Here is a 17917-nt window from a genome sequence, read left to right as displayed (position 1 = left end):
GTCATTTGGCTTAAAAGTCATAGATATTTTGTAAATTTACAAGTACATAGATAAATTTAAGACAAGATATTAATTTTGCTTTTGTATAGTAAACGTTTATTACCCATTCATCCTCCCATTCATTCTTTAAAAGGAAACTGATAAAAATCAGTGTCTTTCCAGAAAAAATTTTAGATGACCAACCTACAATGCTAATTGGTTGCTACTATACATTTATTTACAAATGTCAGTTAATGACAACAAAATAATACATTAATAGCAATCATCTGGTCAATTGTTCAACAGTTATCTTCTATCTCATAACAAATTATAGTGTCAATAATCCCTGATCTTAAAAATATCATAATACAATCAATCCTGTTCAGGTCATGTACAGTACTTACTAGATACAATTATATTCTTGTCTACTTAGATAAAGGGAAAAAAAAAAAATTACAACAATGCATAAGATAAATACTACAATTTTCTTTTTTGTACGATTATTAGTTATTATACAATTATATTAATTTTGAACTAATACATATGTTCTATGAGAATATTTCATATTATATTACCTTTCTGATTTCAGTTATGTTGAAATATGTCCAATACATTATACTTCTGTCAGAATCTTAATAATCAGAATAATAATAATAATAATCTTTTTTAATATAAATGAGCAAAAGAAAGATGATTTAAAAATGTTTAAAAATGGCAAAAATCTTATAACAAACCAATTATTTAACAGTTTAAATGTAACACTAACATAATTTGTAAGCACTTATTTACATGTAGTTTGCAATTAAAATTCTGTTTTGAAGGTGCATTTAAAAACTATATACACTGGACAACAAAAAAAATAATGCACCATGAAGGACTTGTTGGATTTGAATAAAAATTAGTATGTTGCATCATTATAGCTAGATATGTAAATGATTAGCTTTTGGGATCAGGTTCTTGTGTTGTATCACCACCAGAGGGTAGAAAAGTGCTTCCTCTGTCTGGTATAAAGGTGCACGCTGTGACGACTTGTGCATATGTCCTGCACTTGTGTTGATGGTTGTGACTTCGTTGAGTGATAGACATGCCTCTACGACACATTCAACGGCCTTAAACTCAGTTAAGTGAGTTTAAGAGAAGGAGGATTGTCAAACCGCCGGATTGGCTGCCATCTGAACCATTCTGATGGAACTGTTAAGATGTGTTATGAGCAGTGGGTACGTAGGGGTACGCATGAATGGCAAACAGGCTCCGGAACAGACCACCAGGCAGGAGGATCGTCTCATTGTATGTCAAGCACAGACAGCGCCTACAGCTTTGTCGTCTACCATCCATGCAGCAGTGGCACCTGTGTTACAGAACCGTGTATCCAGCTGCATTATTTCCAGGCGCTTAGTAGAAGGCGGATTGGTCTCCCGACGCCCAGTATGTGTTCTACCATTAACAGCCACCCACCAACGCCTCTGTCTGCAGTGGTGTCTTGCATGACAATCATGGACAGCTACCGACTGGCAGCGTAGTGTCTTCAGCAACGAATCCAGCTTTTGTTTGGGGGCTCACGATTGGCTGTGTGAGGGTATAGCGGCCCGCTGGTCAAGGTGTCAACCCAGCCTATACTGTGGAGCGGCACACGAGCCCAACCCCCAGTGTTATGGTGTGGGGAACCATAACATACGACAGTAGGACACCTCTAGTTGTCATGCGTACTATCCTCACAGCCCAACGATATGTGCAATACATCCTCTGGCCATGTGTTGCCCCTCATGGCAGGGCATCTGACAGGCATATTCCAGCAGGATAATGCCCGGCCACACACCGCAGCGGTCTCCCAAGCATGCCTACGTAACATTGCCACACTTCCTTGACCTGCGCGGTCTCCAGATTTATCGTTAATCAAACATGTATGGGACTACCTGGGACGCCAGTTGCGGCAGCCATGGGATCTGACGCATCTTGAGTCTCAGTTGCATCATGCGTGGACAGATATGCCACAGAACATTATACACAACCTTTATGCCTCCATGCCAAGGCGTATCACAGCTTGTATCTACGCTAGAGGCGGCCCAAAGGGATATTAGTGCCTGCACTGTATTGAACATTACTGCACAATAAAGTATGTTTTTGCTTTATGGTTGCAATCATATACCTCTCTGGCTATGATGATGTCACATACCAATTTTTATTCAAATCCAACAAGTCCTTCATGGTGCGTTATTTTTTTTGTCGTCCAGTGTAAAATAAATTAAATAATAATACAGTATATGGATAAAAACATACTTAATACTAAAATTGTAATGGTCTCTTATGTCCAATTTGTTATAAGAAAAACCATCATTAGAAATTTCAAAAGATCAGCAATTCTATAATATGATTTTCTTTTTAATAAAAAAAAGTATATTGATAAAAATATAGATTCACAAATAAAGAAAGGTTAAATATGTTGAAAAGGAGCATCACTCACTTTTACATTAAAGTATGTTTTCAGAATGATAGTACTATCTATTAATATAAGCATCTAACCAGGTTATATAAAAATTCTTTATAATATGCTACTGTTTGCACTGAAAGCAAATAACACTATTTTCAATATCTCATTTGGTACAAAATAAAAGCTAATAAAACATACTTCACCACAGAAATATATTATTGTATAAGCAAAAATGTATATCCTTAGTTACGTGTATCTTTGATGTTTTCCATAAAATTCTCAAAGTAAAATAATAAATCTCCTCTGAACTCTTTTCTTACTTAATTCTGAATCAAACAAAAGAAGCTATTTAGTACAATTGTTTCATATATTTGATTTTAAAAATATTTAGATCATAAATGAAAAGTTAATGAAGACTTTTAATGTTTAATATTAAAATGTTCAAATGCATTTAAATATTTTTTTTGTTGATTTTTTATGTTTTTATCAGTTAAGAAAAATGTTCTGACAATGAAATTTCTAATATTCCAATATTTTTGACATTTTTAAAACAAACCTTTTATTTATTTTTAAAGAGCAAAAATATACCATCATCAAATATTATATAGTTAAAGTTTAACAATTTTACTAGATTTTATGTATCCAAAATCTACAAATCCAGAAATATATGAGAAGTTGCTACAGCAACTTCTCATATAATTCTTTAAGTTATATTATTTAATTCAAGGTATTTCGTATATTTTCTGTAAACTGCTCATAATATGTGAAGCAAGAACTTTTGTATTATAATACATAAATAAATAAAAATACTTATATACCTTGGATTCTCTATTTTAAAACAAATGTCTAACAATAAACACCTGTAATCATTTTATTTCAGACTCATCATACAACAACCAAAAATCCATTTCAGGATTTTTCTAAATACAGTCGAGTCCGCATAAGTCAACACTGGATAACTCAACACCATCGGTTAAGTAGTCACTTTTCTGTGGTCCCGGCCGACTTACATAGGCATTAATGTTAAAAAACTCTAGTTTACTCGACACCGTTTAACTTGTCACCACTGGATAAGTCGACATACTTTTGCTGTCCCACACTCCGATAAGTCGTCACCCCCTCCTGAAAAAATAAATTCACTCCACAAGTGTAGTGCGAACTCATTTTTTTTCAGGAGAGGGAGTCGATTTATTTATTAATAATATTATTAATATATATATAATATATAATATATATAGATATATATACATATTAATAAAAATGCTTTTATGTATTTTTATGTATAAAATAATAACAGATAAACAAAAGGAAAATATACAATCTACATCAACGTCACACCAGAATCCAATTTTAGATTTTCTCACGCTAGAGGCATTAAGAATCCTTAGACATTACTTGCCAACGATTGACAATTGCGAAGATGATGTTTTCAAGGCGTTCGTGATCGTTGAAAAAGAAAGTCGAGACAGTTAAGTGCTTGAAACAAACAACACTAAATGAATTTTTCAGTTTTTCATCTACAGAGTAATTGTAAATGGAGGACACCATGTATTGTAAGCCTATACTACTGTATAACACACTACTGTATTTTTCTAATTGTAGTTTTGTGGTTTTTTTTATCAACTTTGCTTTAGTCGTCACATCGGATAACTTGACACATTTTCACTTTCCCTTGGGGTGTCGACTTATGTGGAGTCGACTGTACTAAAATTTACACCTTCCTCTCACTTTCCATCATTCACTAATTAAAAACAAACATTTTTGACTACTTTCAGTGGCCTGCATCAGGTTAAAAAGAATTCTATATTGAACATCTAAACATTTGAATTATAACAAGTTTGAAGTTTGGAATCTTTATAGAATTCTGCTTAACCTGATACAGGTCACTGAAAGTAGCCAAAAATGTTTGTTTTTAATCAGTGAATGCTGGAAAGTGAGAGGAAAGTGTGAATTTTAGTATTTAGAAAATAGTTTCAGCTTTAAAATTACCAAATCAGAATTTTTTATCCCCTCATCAGTATGGTTTGCATATCCTTCAGCAATAGACCATGCTGTACAATAATTTGTGAAATAAAATGATTACAAGATAAGCATCGATCATTAGACATATGTTATAAAGAGAATGCAAGAAATTAAGTGCCACAACATGATTCCAGTATTAGCTAATACTAATGTAATTCATTTTAACACAATATTTACAAAATTAAATATAACAGACATTATTCATATTCAAAACCTTACTCATTCTCCAAAAAATCGAATACCCTCAATAATAATTTACTTAGTGCTTCAATACTTCTTCCAACAATTATTTTCTTAAAAAAAAAACAAATGTTTTCAGTCTCTTCTTGCAATGTTTTGTAAATTTCCAAATGTAAAGAATACTCAAACGTCATTAGCTACATTAAATTTTCGGAAACTCAGATTATTTTTTCTGCTCGTATACCTGATCCTGATCTCGTATACCTGAGGATCAAGAAGCCAAAAACATTTGTTTTTTAAGAAAATAATTGCTGGAAGCCTAGGTAAATTACGATTTATCTCATTCCCATCTTCTTTGGATGTTTTTGATGAATACCCTTATTTTTCCTACTTATTTCTCTACCTTTAGTTATAGTTAAATTACCCTATTTAACTATAACACTATTTAGACAATTTTAATTATCCCAAAGAAAAATGTTAAATACACACACAAAGTATATTTATTTCCTTTCATCTATTTTACAAAACAAGACAAAAAATGTTTTTATACTGTACGAAAACAAGTAAATACAAAAAAAACAGTTACTACATAAAATTATCATAAAAAAACAAATTGCTTATTTAATTTTTCTATTACACAATTAGATAAGTGAAGATTTTATTCTATCAGAGATGTATTTAATGATTAGATCAAACATATGATCATTAGGCAATATCTAATTTAATAAAACATTCACGTAGATTGTGAATGTATATGTCATCGAGAACGTTTTACATAGATAGAAAACTATTGATAATCAGTAAATAATTTGAAAAACAAATTATAAAAAATAGTTTAATTATTGTATATATTTGAAAATTAAAAATTTTTAATGTACTCATTCTATTATTACACACATAAATTTACACAAACAATTAACTTTTATTCTAAATACATCAAAATGTTAATATATTTAATATTTTGGAACTAAATGTTCTTTATTTAAATAAAAAACTCTAAAAACTGAATGTAATTACTAAAAATAATTCCAAAAAAACCTTAATTCTAGTAAATTTCTTTAATGTTCTTAAACATTTTTTTATTTAGAAATTTAATAAGTAAGATCCATAAGCATTTCAATAAATTTTTACAATTCCAGCTATCAATGAGGTGAAATTAAAAAAAAAAAAACAAGATTTCTCACTGTTAGCAATAGCACAAAATTGTCTTTTTGCTACCAGGAACTCTATCTTAAACATTTGAATATCAGTCTGCCAAGTGATATTGAGTTTTCAAACCAAAAAACTTGCTACATGTGATTTTGTAATGTGTTAGTATCATGACACAATTCAAGGAACTTTGACAGCCATATAACTGAGCAGTCAAGGTGGCAGATTACCATTCTGGAATCCAGACGGGTCAAAAAGTCCCAAGAATTTTTCAGGTGGTGATCCATCCAGATATGTTGAGCCCCATCCCTCACCACCCAGTCACCCATTGCGAGCCTGGCCAAACTCATAATGGGCTTGTTAAAAGAGGCACTCTTAGTGCCCACAGATTGGAACAATTTTTAAAAAAGTCAAGGAACCTGAAAACTGAACAAAGAACGAATGTAAAATTTAGCATTAATTAAATTTGAAAAAATCTGTTGCAGAGACCCTTAAAATGCTTCGAGGCCTATGACAACAAAGCCATGGATCACAATCTTCAAGACTCAAGAATGCAAGGCAAATAAATGTGACAAAGTGCATGTTGATCATTTTTTTTAATCATAATAAAGGGATTGTGTACTGGGAATTTCTTCCTCTTAGTCAGACAGTGAATTCACACTTTTACTGCAACATTTTAAGGTGACTGTGTGAGAAAGTTTGTCATGAAAGACCAGAACTGTGCCATAATCAAACCTGGCTCCTTCATCATGACAATGCTCCCACATACACAAAATGCAAGTGTTTTGACAAAAAAGAACATGATAATTGTCTCTCACCCTCCTTAACTAGCCAAATTTTGCCCCTTGCTACTTTTTCTTTTTGTTCCCAGAATGAAATAGAAGTTCAGGAGTAACATTTTAATATGGTTAAAGAAATCCAGTTCAAACTGCAACAGGTACTTCAAAATTTTTGAAACAATGAATTACAAGGAGTGTTTGAGGCTTGACAAAAGCAGTAGAATTGCTGTGTAAATTAAGGGGCAGCTTTTATAGATCAAATCCAGTTTCTTGACAATACAATCATTGCATACTATTATATAAACATTTAAAATGTGATCATAAATATTATATCATATACAGTAAACTCCTGCTGGCTCAGATGAATAGAAGGTAGGGTAGATGTACCAGTTTTGGCCACTGTACCAGTTCTGGCCAGAAAACAAATTTAACTTAAAAATATAATCACCACATATTCAAATCTGTCCAATGAAACAAACTTTTATTGTTAACTGTTCATACAGTTAACAATAAAAGTTTGTTTCATTTGTGATTATATTTTTAAGTTAAATTTGTTTTCTGGCCAGAACTGGTACTACACTAGCCAAAACTGGTACATCTACTCTAAAGGTTGTCTGAGTTTATGAAAGAGCAATTTGGTGGGATGTTTTCTTTGATTATGAAAAACAAGAAGTGGATATGCAGTATAGAAATTTATTATGATCAGCTCTATACAGTATTACTAAACTTTAGTTGTTTTTACCTTTCCATACTGTGCACCAAGACCTGTTTTCAGCAAGCCCATTACAAATTTGGCCAGGCCCACAATAGAGCAGCTGGTGGTGAGGAACAGGGCCTGACATGTCCAGAGAGACAATCACCCAAAAAATTCTTGGAGTTTTTGATCCATTCAGAATCAATTTCAGATCACCTAGAAAGACAGGCTGCCACCTTAATTTTATGGCCATCTGGCCATCAAACTTTAGTAGGTTATACTATCAAATTTATTAATTCAGGAAATGACCTCAAAATATTTCATGACAGTGTACATTATACGGCAACGTACTGTCTTTGGTAATTTATTGAGTACAGTAAAAATGCTTGATATTGAAGACTTTCAAATATTAAAATACTCAATTATAATTTTGTTATAACTTTAATTTTTCTAGTCAAAAAATTTAAATTACTGTGCAGTTTTTTAAAAAATTTGTCCAAGTTGGCAACATCTGAATTAGTGGGGCTCACTTAATATAAAAGTATAATGTATATTTACATAATTAAATTGTAATGCATTTATGTTACACATCATGCATATGCTGTGCAATTAAAAAATTAATTCTAAACACATGGTAAGATTCTATAAAATTGTATATTCTAGTCCATATGATATTAAATGATAAACTAAATTAATAAAAGTGTTATTTTTTGTATAATACACAGTATAAATGATTTTTAAATGTAGCAATATTTGCAATCTGTACATATAGTATTATGTCAATCTTCAGAGAGTAGTAATTCCATAAATTAAAGTTTTTACATAATAATGACTGTCAGTGACCTTCTGTACACTTGCTATTGAGCTATTTCATAATCAACGTTTCATAATAAAATCATAAGTTTTATTTATTTCAGTTCCAATAATTCATATATTACACTTTTACTCCAACATATTAATTATTAACGCTAATGTTTTAACCCTTTTCACAATCTACAGTCTATTTCAAATGCATCGAAATTTCCAATGAAATGGAAGGACATAGGACTTAAATCTAAAACTTACATTCTTATATCGTTATACAATGCTCTTTGGTACTATTTAAACTAATTTTAATGCTCATCCAATATAATAATAAGCTACTTAAATATTGTTCTGAAGAATTAAATTACATCATATTAAAATAAAATAAGAGTAAAACAAAAATGACAAAACATAAACAGGGCAGATTTTCTTTGAGTTATGGAACCTCATAACATGATTTTCAAGCATTAGATACAGTCCAATGTTCCTTATAGTGTATGGATTTACTCACAAGGATTTGTATATCTCTAGCTCCTCTAGTTGTCTCAAAGTAACATTATTATGGGTATTGGTATTATAATTTAACATTATTCTGGTTTACTTCTATACTTTGCTCAATTATTTATTATACTATAAATAAAATTAAACTTCACTCTGACACCGGGGATGAAATACTAAAATACTAAACCTGTTACCGGTGTAATTTGCGTGAAAAAATCTTCTTTTCACAAACGTTTTCGAGCTTTCCAAACAGCTCTTCTTCAGGTAGAGAAAAATTCCGACGAAATGCTTCAAAGCATTTTTCGAAGCGTTTCGTCAGAATTTTTCTCTACCTGAAGAAGAGCTGTCTGGAAAGCTCGAAAACGTTTGTGAAAAGAAGATTTTTTCACGCAAATTACACCGGTAACAGGTTCAGTATTTTAGTAGACTATAAATATAAAAGTATGATAAGTCATGGGCTACTAATGCATCAAATGCTTTACTGTACCTACAGTGAAGTATTTGATGCATTAGGAACAATGTTAACATGGTTAGAAATACAACTCAAAGCAGATTTTTCAAGTGTCATGATGATCGAGCAAGCCAGGGATTTAGCAGAGTTTTTTTTAACTCTGCTAAATCCCCCCTAATAAAGCAAAGCAAAATAAATGACTTCTTTCAAAAAAAGAACTATAATAAATAAATTTTACGTGAGTACTGTATTTTATTTATTAACATTAATTTTAATAAAAGGACCAACTAATATGTTTAATTCAGTTAAAATGAACAAATTTACTATGTTTTAAACTGTTTCTAACAGCCATCTTCAGGTTATTTGAAGATGACTGTTAAAAACAGTTTACTTTTTACTGGATTACAGGTATTAGTTGGTGCTTTTATTGTAATCTCATCCAGTTTTGCAGAATCTTTTAACATTAATTTTACTATTACAGGAAATCCTCATTAGTTCAAAATGAGGATTTCCACAACTTCAAATTATCAAGTTTCAAATTATTCAAGACTTATGTATTTTCATACAGTATGCCAAATGCCATGTAACTGATGTAATTTATTAAACAAGTGGAATACGGCTATGTACACAGAACACCATTCTTGTTAATTAATAATATAAATAAACTGTAAGTAAACAATACCTAACTGGTGAGAATCTCATAGGTTGCCTGATAGGTTTTACAAAAAGTAAAGACAAATTCATTGAAATGTAGCCAAATTATTTTTAAAGTAGCCCAAAAAGTAGTAAGTTGCCCAAATGTAATAGCCTTGAGCCCTACAAATATCTCAATCTGTTACTTGTAGCCCAATCTTGCAATCCCAAACCTGTCTATATTTTATGAGATAAGAGAAACAGTAGTCCATAAGAAGCTACCCAAAAATGTGTTACTGTAAAAGAAAAGTCATAAGCCATATTGACCAGATTAGAATTGTTCTTTGTCTTTCATTCTTTTATAGTAAGGAAGCACTTCCATCTAAACAAACCAGTTAATATAGGCATATCACAGTTTGAACAGAATTTTCACTTCAAATTTCAAAGCAGACATATTTCAAACTAACCAAATTCCTTATCATGTAAATCTCTGTATTCCTGGCTGGGACAAATAGTACAGTTTACTATTTGTATTACTATTTGTCCTAACTTTTTTTACTATTGTACTAAAATTGAAACTAACATTTTTACTTTATTTAAGGTACTTATCTTTTTATTTTTTATAATTGATTATCTGAAAATGTCCCACCCGATTATTTCAGATAATTGATGCTCTGCTGTGCTTAAAACATATTTTAGTGTGAGCTTTCAAACTACCTTTGTTGCTTGTAAGTATAGTATTTTCAACCATTGAAAATACTATACTTGCTAGTAGCAAAAAGTTCCAATTTCATTTATTTAATTATAACATAGTAATTTTTTGTTATATGAACATTCATATATATACACCATAAAACCTTATCTATCTGGATTTTCTCTCTCTCAATCTATTGTTAAATTATTAATAAAATAATTTCTCTTGATATACAGTAGAATGCAAATAATTTCATATGATTTCCATTTATTTAATGTACACTAAAATTAAAATTTCAAAAGATTCAAAATTAGTCTACAAGATCCCACAGACAAAACACATTTAACATGAACAACATTTAAAAAAAAACTCAACTATTGCAATAAATAAAAATATTGACACACAACCAAAAAGTTACATCATCATCATTCATAGAAAACATAGAACTGATCACTTCAGCACATCAGTTTTTCAATATTTTGTTCATATTAAACTGCTTTTTTATATTGTCATAAAAAGCTTTGCATAATTTAACTTCTTTTTTCATATTGTCCTGAACTTAGATATTCTAATTTTAGTGCTGAAAGCATATTTTAGTATCAATTCTGATTCATCCATCCATACAGATAAGTTATCTATTGGATTTCAGTGGAATCTAGCATGGAAACTGCAGATTTATACTTTTTCTAAAAAAGGAGAGGGAAATAAAATCTTTAAACAAAAAACATTATATTCAGAAAATCAATTTAAAAAATCATGTGATTACACAAAATGACAGATTATTTCAGAAAAATACTGAATTTTCCTTTTAATTAAAGTAAAATCTTTAACTAAGAAAAAATTTTAGGTATAAAAGTCGGTTATAAAAATATATTTTGTTTTTTGAATTTTAAAAATTGTTTTAATGTTTTTTTATATGAATGTATTGTTTTCTAATAACAGTATCATTTTATAATTTAAAGCTTTTAACTTTATTAAAATCCATTAGCATAGCATGTAACTTATGCCACTGCTCTTTTTCCCGCCACCACTTTACATATCCCAAAGGAATGCACAATTGTCCGCCCCTCATTACCGTTGTGTGGCCGCATCACTGCCTGCATTTGCCGTATTTTTAGACAACGTGCGCTATTTCTGCCGGTCACTCCGCAACCAAATCTCAGGAGGCTGCTATGCAATGACAGGAATGCTACTTTCATACTAGAGAAGTCCAGGATATATCCAGGATATATAAGTCTCTATCCCATTGGAAAACACATCTGGTATTCACACTCACTACATAAGAGCGACAACCAGAATGTTATCTTGCCACATCTCCAAACACCAGCATTCCGTCACAACAGACAGGTGCAACACTGAACTAGCAAGGATGTTGTTACAACACCAAGACATCCCATTATGGGATCATGTCACAATGCTCACTTATTGCAATCAGAGGAGACTGGTTTATGTTTGTGAGGCCATCCTTACCGTTTTACTAAATATGTGCAACTCCCCCACACTTGAGTTGCCTGCTATGTGGGTCAGCTTGTATAAAAGATTAAAACATCGTCTCAAGCTCCTTCTTGGGGCTTATTCAACACATCATGATGCATGTGCATTGTCACCACGTGCGTGTCAATTTAAATTCTTTACATGTAGTTGTTCTAAGTTTAGTTTGTTGTAAAGGACTAATGCTGTTAGTTTTAATTCGAAATCTTAAAATCCATTTAAATAGTTTTCATTAATAAATGTATTAACTTCATGTGTGTTTATAATTTGAAAATTGGATCTGTCAAATGATCTTCATACAAATAATTTATTCAGATAAGTTTTAACTATTACATAGCTCATCTGATATATTTGCAGCCAACATACAAAGTCAAGCTTATCAAATTTAACTGATAATAATGTATTTATTCACTACAGACCAATTCTTTATTATATGATGGTGTTAACATTCTGAAGTAATTTAGCATATCTGTTCTAATTATTGAATAAAATAAATGTTTCAGATCAACAGCAATTTGCGTTTTTCATGAACTATACAGGGCGCTGAATTTTTACAAAATGGCTACTTTATCTGGGTCGCTTGTAACTAGTAATGTAAAATTAATCATATATTACTGCCCGATATAATAATATATGCTGCTTGTAGCTGTTTATCGAGAAATTTTATAGTAGCAGAACAATTATTACTAGCGGGATACGTCATTATGTGGTATCAAAGCAAGTGAGCGAGATCGTTCTATGCATATTTGTGCCCTTTGTGTTAAAAACATCAGCTTTGACATTGTCCTATCAGGGTTAGATTTACAAGTAAAAAGCTATGTAAATTGTTGCTTAGGCTTCGACTTTCAAGCAGCCTCAAACATTTGTACAAGCAAAACAACAAATTAAAGTCAAATTTTGTAATAAAATTTTTTTACAAACCAACAAAACATACTTTACTTTTTATTTTGTGTAGTATTTCGTTACTTTTTTCTCTAAGAATTAATGTAAAGTCTTTTTTTTTTTTAAAAATAATAAAACCAATTTTAAAAAAGATTTTTAAAGGAATGGGTATAAAAATTTAATTAAATTCAGTTATAAAACAGAAGACTAGTGAAACCTCACATCTTTTTCTTCCAATAACCGTATTGAATCAGAGAGATAGTCTGATTTAATGTTTTTCTTTTTATGATTGACTTCTAAAATTGTGAAAGATTGGTAAGGGGACTTACATTCAGCTTAAGGCTTCGAAATGCTTAAATCCGACCCTGTGTCCCACACAAAATAACTGGCATTTTAACTTTAAGAAAATATCTTTTAAAATTGCCAGCATAACTTGTTCGTGTAAAGTTGGACAATCGGGAAACTGCCAATTCTTAAGTCTAATTCACTCTTTCACAATTCAGAGAAGCTCATAAATATAACCGACCGATTTCCGAATAATCATCTGTTTTTTGTGTGAGAATAGACGAAAACTTATATTAGGCTCCCGTAAATCTTTGAAATTGCAATTTGGAATGCAACAGAAAGCTTTGCTTTTTCTATTGTTATTCATATTTACTGCTGATAATACACATGAATTAATCAAACGACCCAGATGGAATAGTTTTGTTTTTAAACACCAGAGGGCGAGCATCCAGTGAAAAATGCGAATAACAGAATACGACAAAATGCAAACTTTTATATCGAAGCTGTTATTGCATTAGTTATTATTTACTGTAGTATTTAATACATTTATTTTTAAGACAAAAGATACTTCTGCATTTAAATTACTTTATATTAATCTTTTACATTAAACAATTACATCAAACTGCTTATTCATATTCATACATTTTCTTTTACATGGAAATTTATATTACAAAACATTCATTCTAAACTTTAAAATGAATGTTTTACAAGCAATAATAATATATATAAATAGTGTAAAGACAAAAAGATTTGTTCAATAAGTTCCACTTTGTTCAATATCAATATATAGTTCTAATTGAATTAATCTAATATAAATAAAGCTTTCATACACAAAGCTTAACAACTTGTTACATTAAAATTAAACTTTTAAAATATGTATATCTATATCTACATATTTTATAAATTATATAAAATTTCAGAAAAATTAAAAGGAAATTTCTTTGTCCACATCCTAATTGAAAATTTCCTATCAAATGTTTAATGTAAGTATATGAAGATTGAATGAATTACCTCCAAAAATGTTTTGTGATAATAAATATAGGTCATAAAGCAATGTGCGGCTTATTATAAAACTTATCCAGGAAACAGTGAAGAACAGTGTTTACGTCAGTAATTAAAATATTTTTGAATGAAACAGTATTTCGGTTATTCCAAACGTTTTACCGAAAATGGACGACTAATTAGAAAATTACTCAAAACTCCAATGTTATAAATCATACAAAAAGCCTTCACAAATCACAACCTGGTATTAAAATACATCCTTAATACTGTTTTAGTAAATACATTTGTTATATTAACTTCAATTAGCATCAATTATTCAACTAAAATATCAAGAAAAAACTAAATTAGAACAAAGTAAAAACTGAACAAACTAAAATTTGATTAATAAAAATTCGTGTATATTTAATAAATACAGAAATATTCTTATTTATTTTTAAACTGCAGTGAGAATTCAAAAAATTGTTCAGTTTCAAGGCATGACCTCTACTTCCTTTTATCAATCAAGTCCTTACCCTAATCACCCACGATTATTATATATATATATATATATATATTTTTGCTTTATAAATTTATAATGACAACAAAGCTTTCAGAAAGACGAAATTAATTTTAATTTATTAAAAATTTTATCAACTGACGGAAGATGATCATTACTTTAATCAAAACCGGCTTATTTATCAAGGTCAAATAAGATGTAAATTGACCCCAAACGAAAATAAACTGTAAAAGACGTCGCATACATTGTACATAACTCTCTTTTCTTTTTCATAATTAATCGTCTTTTAAATCAAGGAAATCCAAATACGTATAACCATACTCTACTTAACAGTAACATTCAATATACGCTGTCAACAAAACGCGATCGCCTATTGGTCCGCACGTTCTACGAATAAAAATCAAGCCAATCAGAATGAGTCTTTCGTTCGGTTCGTTTTACCAGTTAAGGTCCATTCGAGTATAACCAGTCACTCGTTTACGATTTAATAAAACATCTTTCCGGCTTATTATTTTTGATTTTATACTAATTTTGACTTTTATCTGGATTGTACGATGAAAATTAGTATCTTACCTTTTCCTTCTTCGTCTTATTTGGCATAGTTTATTATAAAACAATCCATGGAATAAGAATATAATAATCCGACATCCACATACATTTGCTCAAGATACGGCGAGAATGATTGGTCGCTATAATCACGTGATAAATCTGATAAAATATTACTCACGTGATTGCTTTTTTAGAAAAATCGCTTATGCTATCGACTCGTCGGGAGTTTACTTTCTTCTAAATCGACAATTACTTTAAAAATTGCAATGAAAATAGATATAAACTTAAAGGTCAAAAATAATCCCGAAATCTTCAAGACTACCTTAAAATTTAAATCAAATCGCTTCCATAAGATTGTTTTAATCTATCGATGTAGCGAATTTAAGTGTAGTCTATAGGAATACTTGTATAATTTTCTGTCATATAATCAATTTATATAATTTAAAGATTACTTAAATTACTGATTATTTTCAGTTTGGCTTGCAGTTAAAGTCAGTAAGTAAAATGTCTGAAGAAACAGAACAAAACAAATGCTTACTGTAAATAAATACAATGGGATTCTCAAAAATAAATATAAATTATAATGGGGAAAAAATACTTAATTCGAGATCAAAATTTATAGTAAACTCGACCTTACGCACCGAATTAATTCCATTATAAATTACCATCATCATAGGACACGCCCTGTGATGAGGGTATGACAGTTACAAATGCCCTATGATGAAGGTACGAAGTTACAAACGCCATATGATGATGGGCATTTGTAAGTTGAATTTGTAATGGCATTGCTTGGTACAGAGGCTTTAATATAGCCAAATAAGTAAGCCAATGAAACAGACTATTCTTTAACAGGCAGTGTGCCCGTAACTTTTGCAGTTTTACGCTTACTTATAAACCATACATAGCTCGTAATTAATTAATTAACTAATAATTAAACAAATGCGAAAAACAATTCTTTTAAAGATTTAATTATTTTAAAATTAAATTAAATTAAATTAATTAAATAATAAATATAGTATTTAACTTGCAGTCCAGACTGGAAATCTAGCGAGCCGATAAAGTCGCACATAACAGAAATTAAAACAAATTTGCATAAAAATAAAGAAAAATTTGTATTTAAAGTTAATAAAATCAGTAATTTATTTCCATACTAAAAAATTAATATTGAAAAAAATTAAAAATCAAAACTTGAAAGTTTTCTTCTTTTTTTAAGAACTAAATATATAAAAGAATTAAGGAAATTCTGCAATTTATGTTTTCAGTCGTGGCCGCCAGCGCCAGAGATCCCGAACACTGCCTGGCAACACTTGCCAACGAGATGTTGGCTGGCAACGTAAAAAAGAAGCGCGAAAGTTCGCGGGTTTTTGCCTGGATGTTGGCCGAGGATGTCGATGACAGTTCTCACCTTTTTAATAAAGTTTTTTGTTACTGTTCGTGTTTGTCTGCTTAGTTCTAAAGATCAGTAGGATCGAATGACAAAGTGGTGACCCGAACGTGATGCGATTAACGAACTACCTGGACTTTCGACTGAATTGGATAGCGAACAACTCTGTGTCTATGAAGGAACATTTTTAACAGGACATGCAGGTATGATCAGTTTCTGAATCGTAAATTCAATAAGACGACTAAGAGTGCGTGACTCGGGCTAAGCCTAATCAAAGACTATCCCGCTTTCCTTGTACCCGCATAGTTAGGCGCCCGAAATGGCGGAACAGAACGAGTTGGAAATCGGACGTGTACAGGCAAAAATGCCTATCTTCACTAAAACCAACATCAAATTATTTTTTGTGCAGCTAGACGCAGCTTTTGCCATTAATCGGATTACAAGTGAGAACACTAAGTACAACTATTTAATCAATTCCCTGGACGCGGAGATTCTATCTAACGTCAGTGACTTAGTATTTGACCGTCCAGCCGAGGCTCCGTTTACTAAACTCAGAGATCGACTCCTCGAAATTTTTCAGAACTCCGCTGCTAAAGAGGCTAAAATTCTGCTTGAAGATCTGGCGTTAGGGGATCAGAAACCCAGCGTTTTACTCTGTAAAATGAGGGAGCTTTCAGCGGGCAAGATTCTAAGAAATTCTTCGGTAAACTTGTGGCTCCAACGTCTTCCCAAAAATATTCAGACAGTTCTGGCTGTTAGCGGTGATGAACTAGACAAGCTAGCCATCCTTGCTGACAAGGTTGCTGAACTTACAGAACCAACCCAACTGGCCAGCATCAACTTAGAAGCCGGAAATCCCGTAATCAAAAATATCGAAATGCAGATTTTAGAACTCACAACAAAGGTTGCAGAACTTAATGTATCGCGTACTGCTCGTCCCCGTTATCGTAGTAGAGAGAGAAACCGACATGATCCGAATTCGAGGTATCGCATTAGTTCACGCCCTCGAGGAAGAAGCCTCAATCGTCAGGGATATTGTTACTACCATGATAAGTTTGGATCAGCTGCTAGGAAATGTCGTTCGCCGTGTTCCTTCGACCGAACTGCTGATCAGGGAAACGAGCGCAGCCAGCCGCAGTAACGGCCTGTGGGTCCAGCCTGGCTCCTAAATATAGCCGTCTGTTTGTGTATGACAACAAAACTGGCCTAAATTTCTTAATTGATTCTGGAGCAGATTTATCGATCATTCCCAATCACACTAAGAATCAGCCTACAAAGGTTGAATTGTATGCTGCCAACAACTCTAAAATCTTGACGTATGGAACAAAGGTGCTAGAACTTCACCTCAACTTAAGACGTTCTTTCAGATGGGAATTTACCATAGCTAATGTGCAGAAGCCTATAATCGGTGCAGACTTTTTGGCCAACTTTGGACTCATTCTCGACATCAGAAACAGATTACTGGTTGACCCCCTGACTTCCCTTACTACACGAGGAAGATATTATACAGGACC

The 17917-nt window shown here is 31.4% G+C and overlaps 2 protein-coding genes across 2 annotated transcripts in view; one reads left to right on the top strand and one right to left on the bottom strand.

The window, feature by feature from the left end:
• LOC136978861 (serine/threonine-protein phosphatase 2A 56 kDa regulatory subunit gamma isoform-like) overlaps positions 1–15164 on the bottom strand; it is an 82917-nt gene extending 67753 nt beyond the window's left edge. Inside the window, 1 exon segment of the mRNA XM_067274679.1 lies at positions 15044–15164. Within this exon segment, the coding sequence (XP_067130780.1) occupies positions 15044–15070 (27 nt within the window). The 5' untranslated portion in view covers positions 15071–15164.
• A 1558-nt stretch (positions 15165–16722) lies between these two features.
• LOC136978851 (uncharacterized) lies at positions 16723–17544 on the top strand. The gene has a single exon (XM_067274672.1). It carries the CDS (start codon positions 16723–16725, stop codon positions 17542–17544), a length of 822 nt encoding a protein of 273 aa, XP_067130773.1.
• Positions 17545–17917: the final 373 nt, after the last annotated feature.

Source organism: Centruroides vittatus, unplaced genomic scaffold (assembly GCF_030686945.1).
Source record: "Centruroides vittatus isolate TY-2023 unplaced genomic scaffold, ASM3068694v2 contig_559, whole genome shotgun sequence".
NCBI lineage: Eukaryota > Metazoa > Arthropoda > Arachnida > Scorpiones > Buthidae > Centruroides > Centruroides vittatus.
This window is presented reverse-complemented; position numbering and strand designations above follow the sequence as displayed.

Excerpts from the sequence above, each read along its gene's own strand:
- LOC136978851 (XM_067274672.1), top strand. The coding sequence starts at position 16,723 with ATGGCGGAACAGAACGAGTTGGAAATCGGACGTGTACAGGCAAAAATG.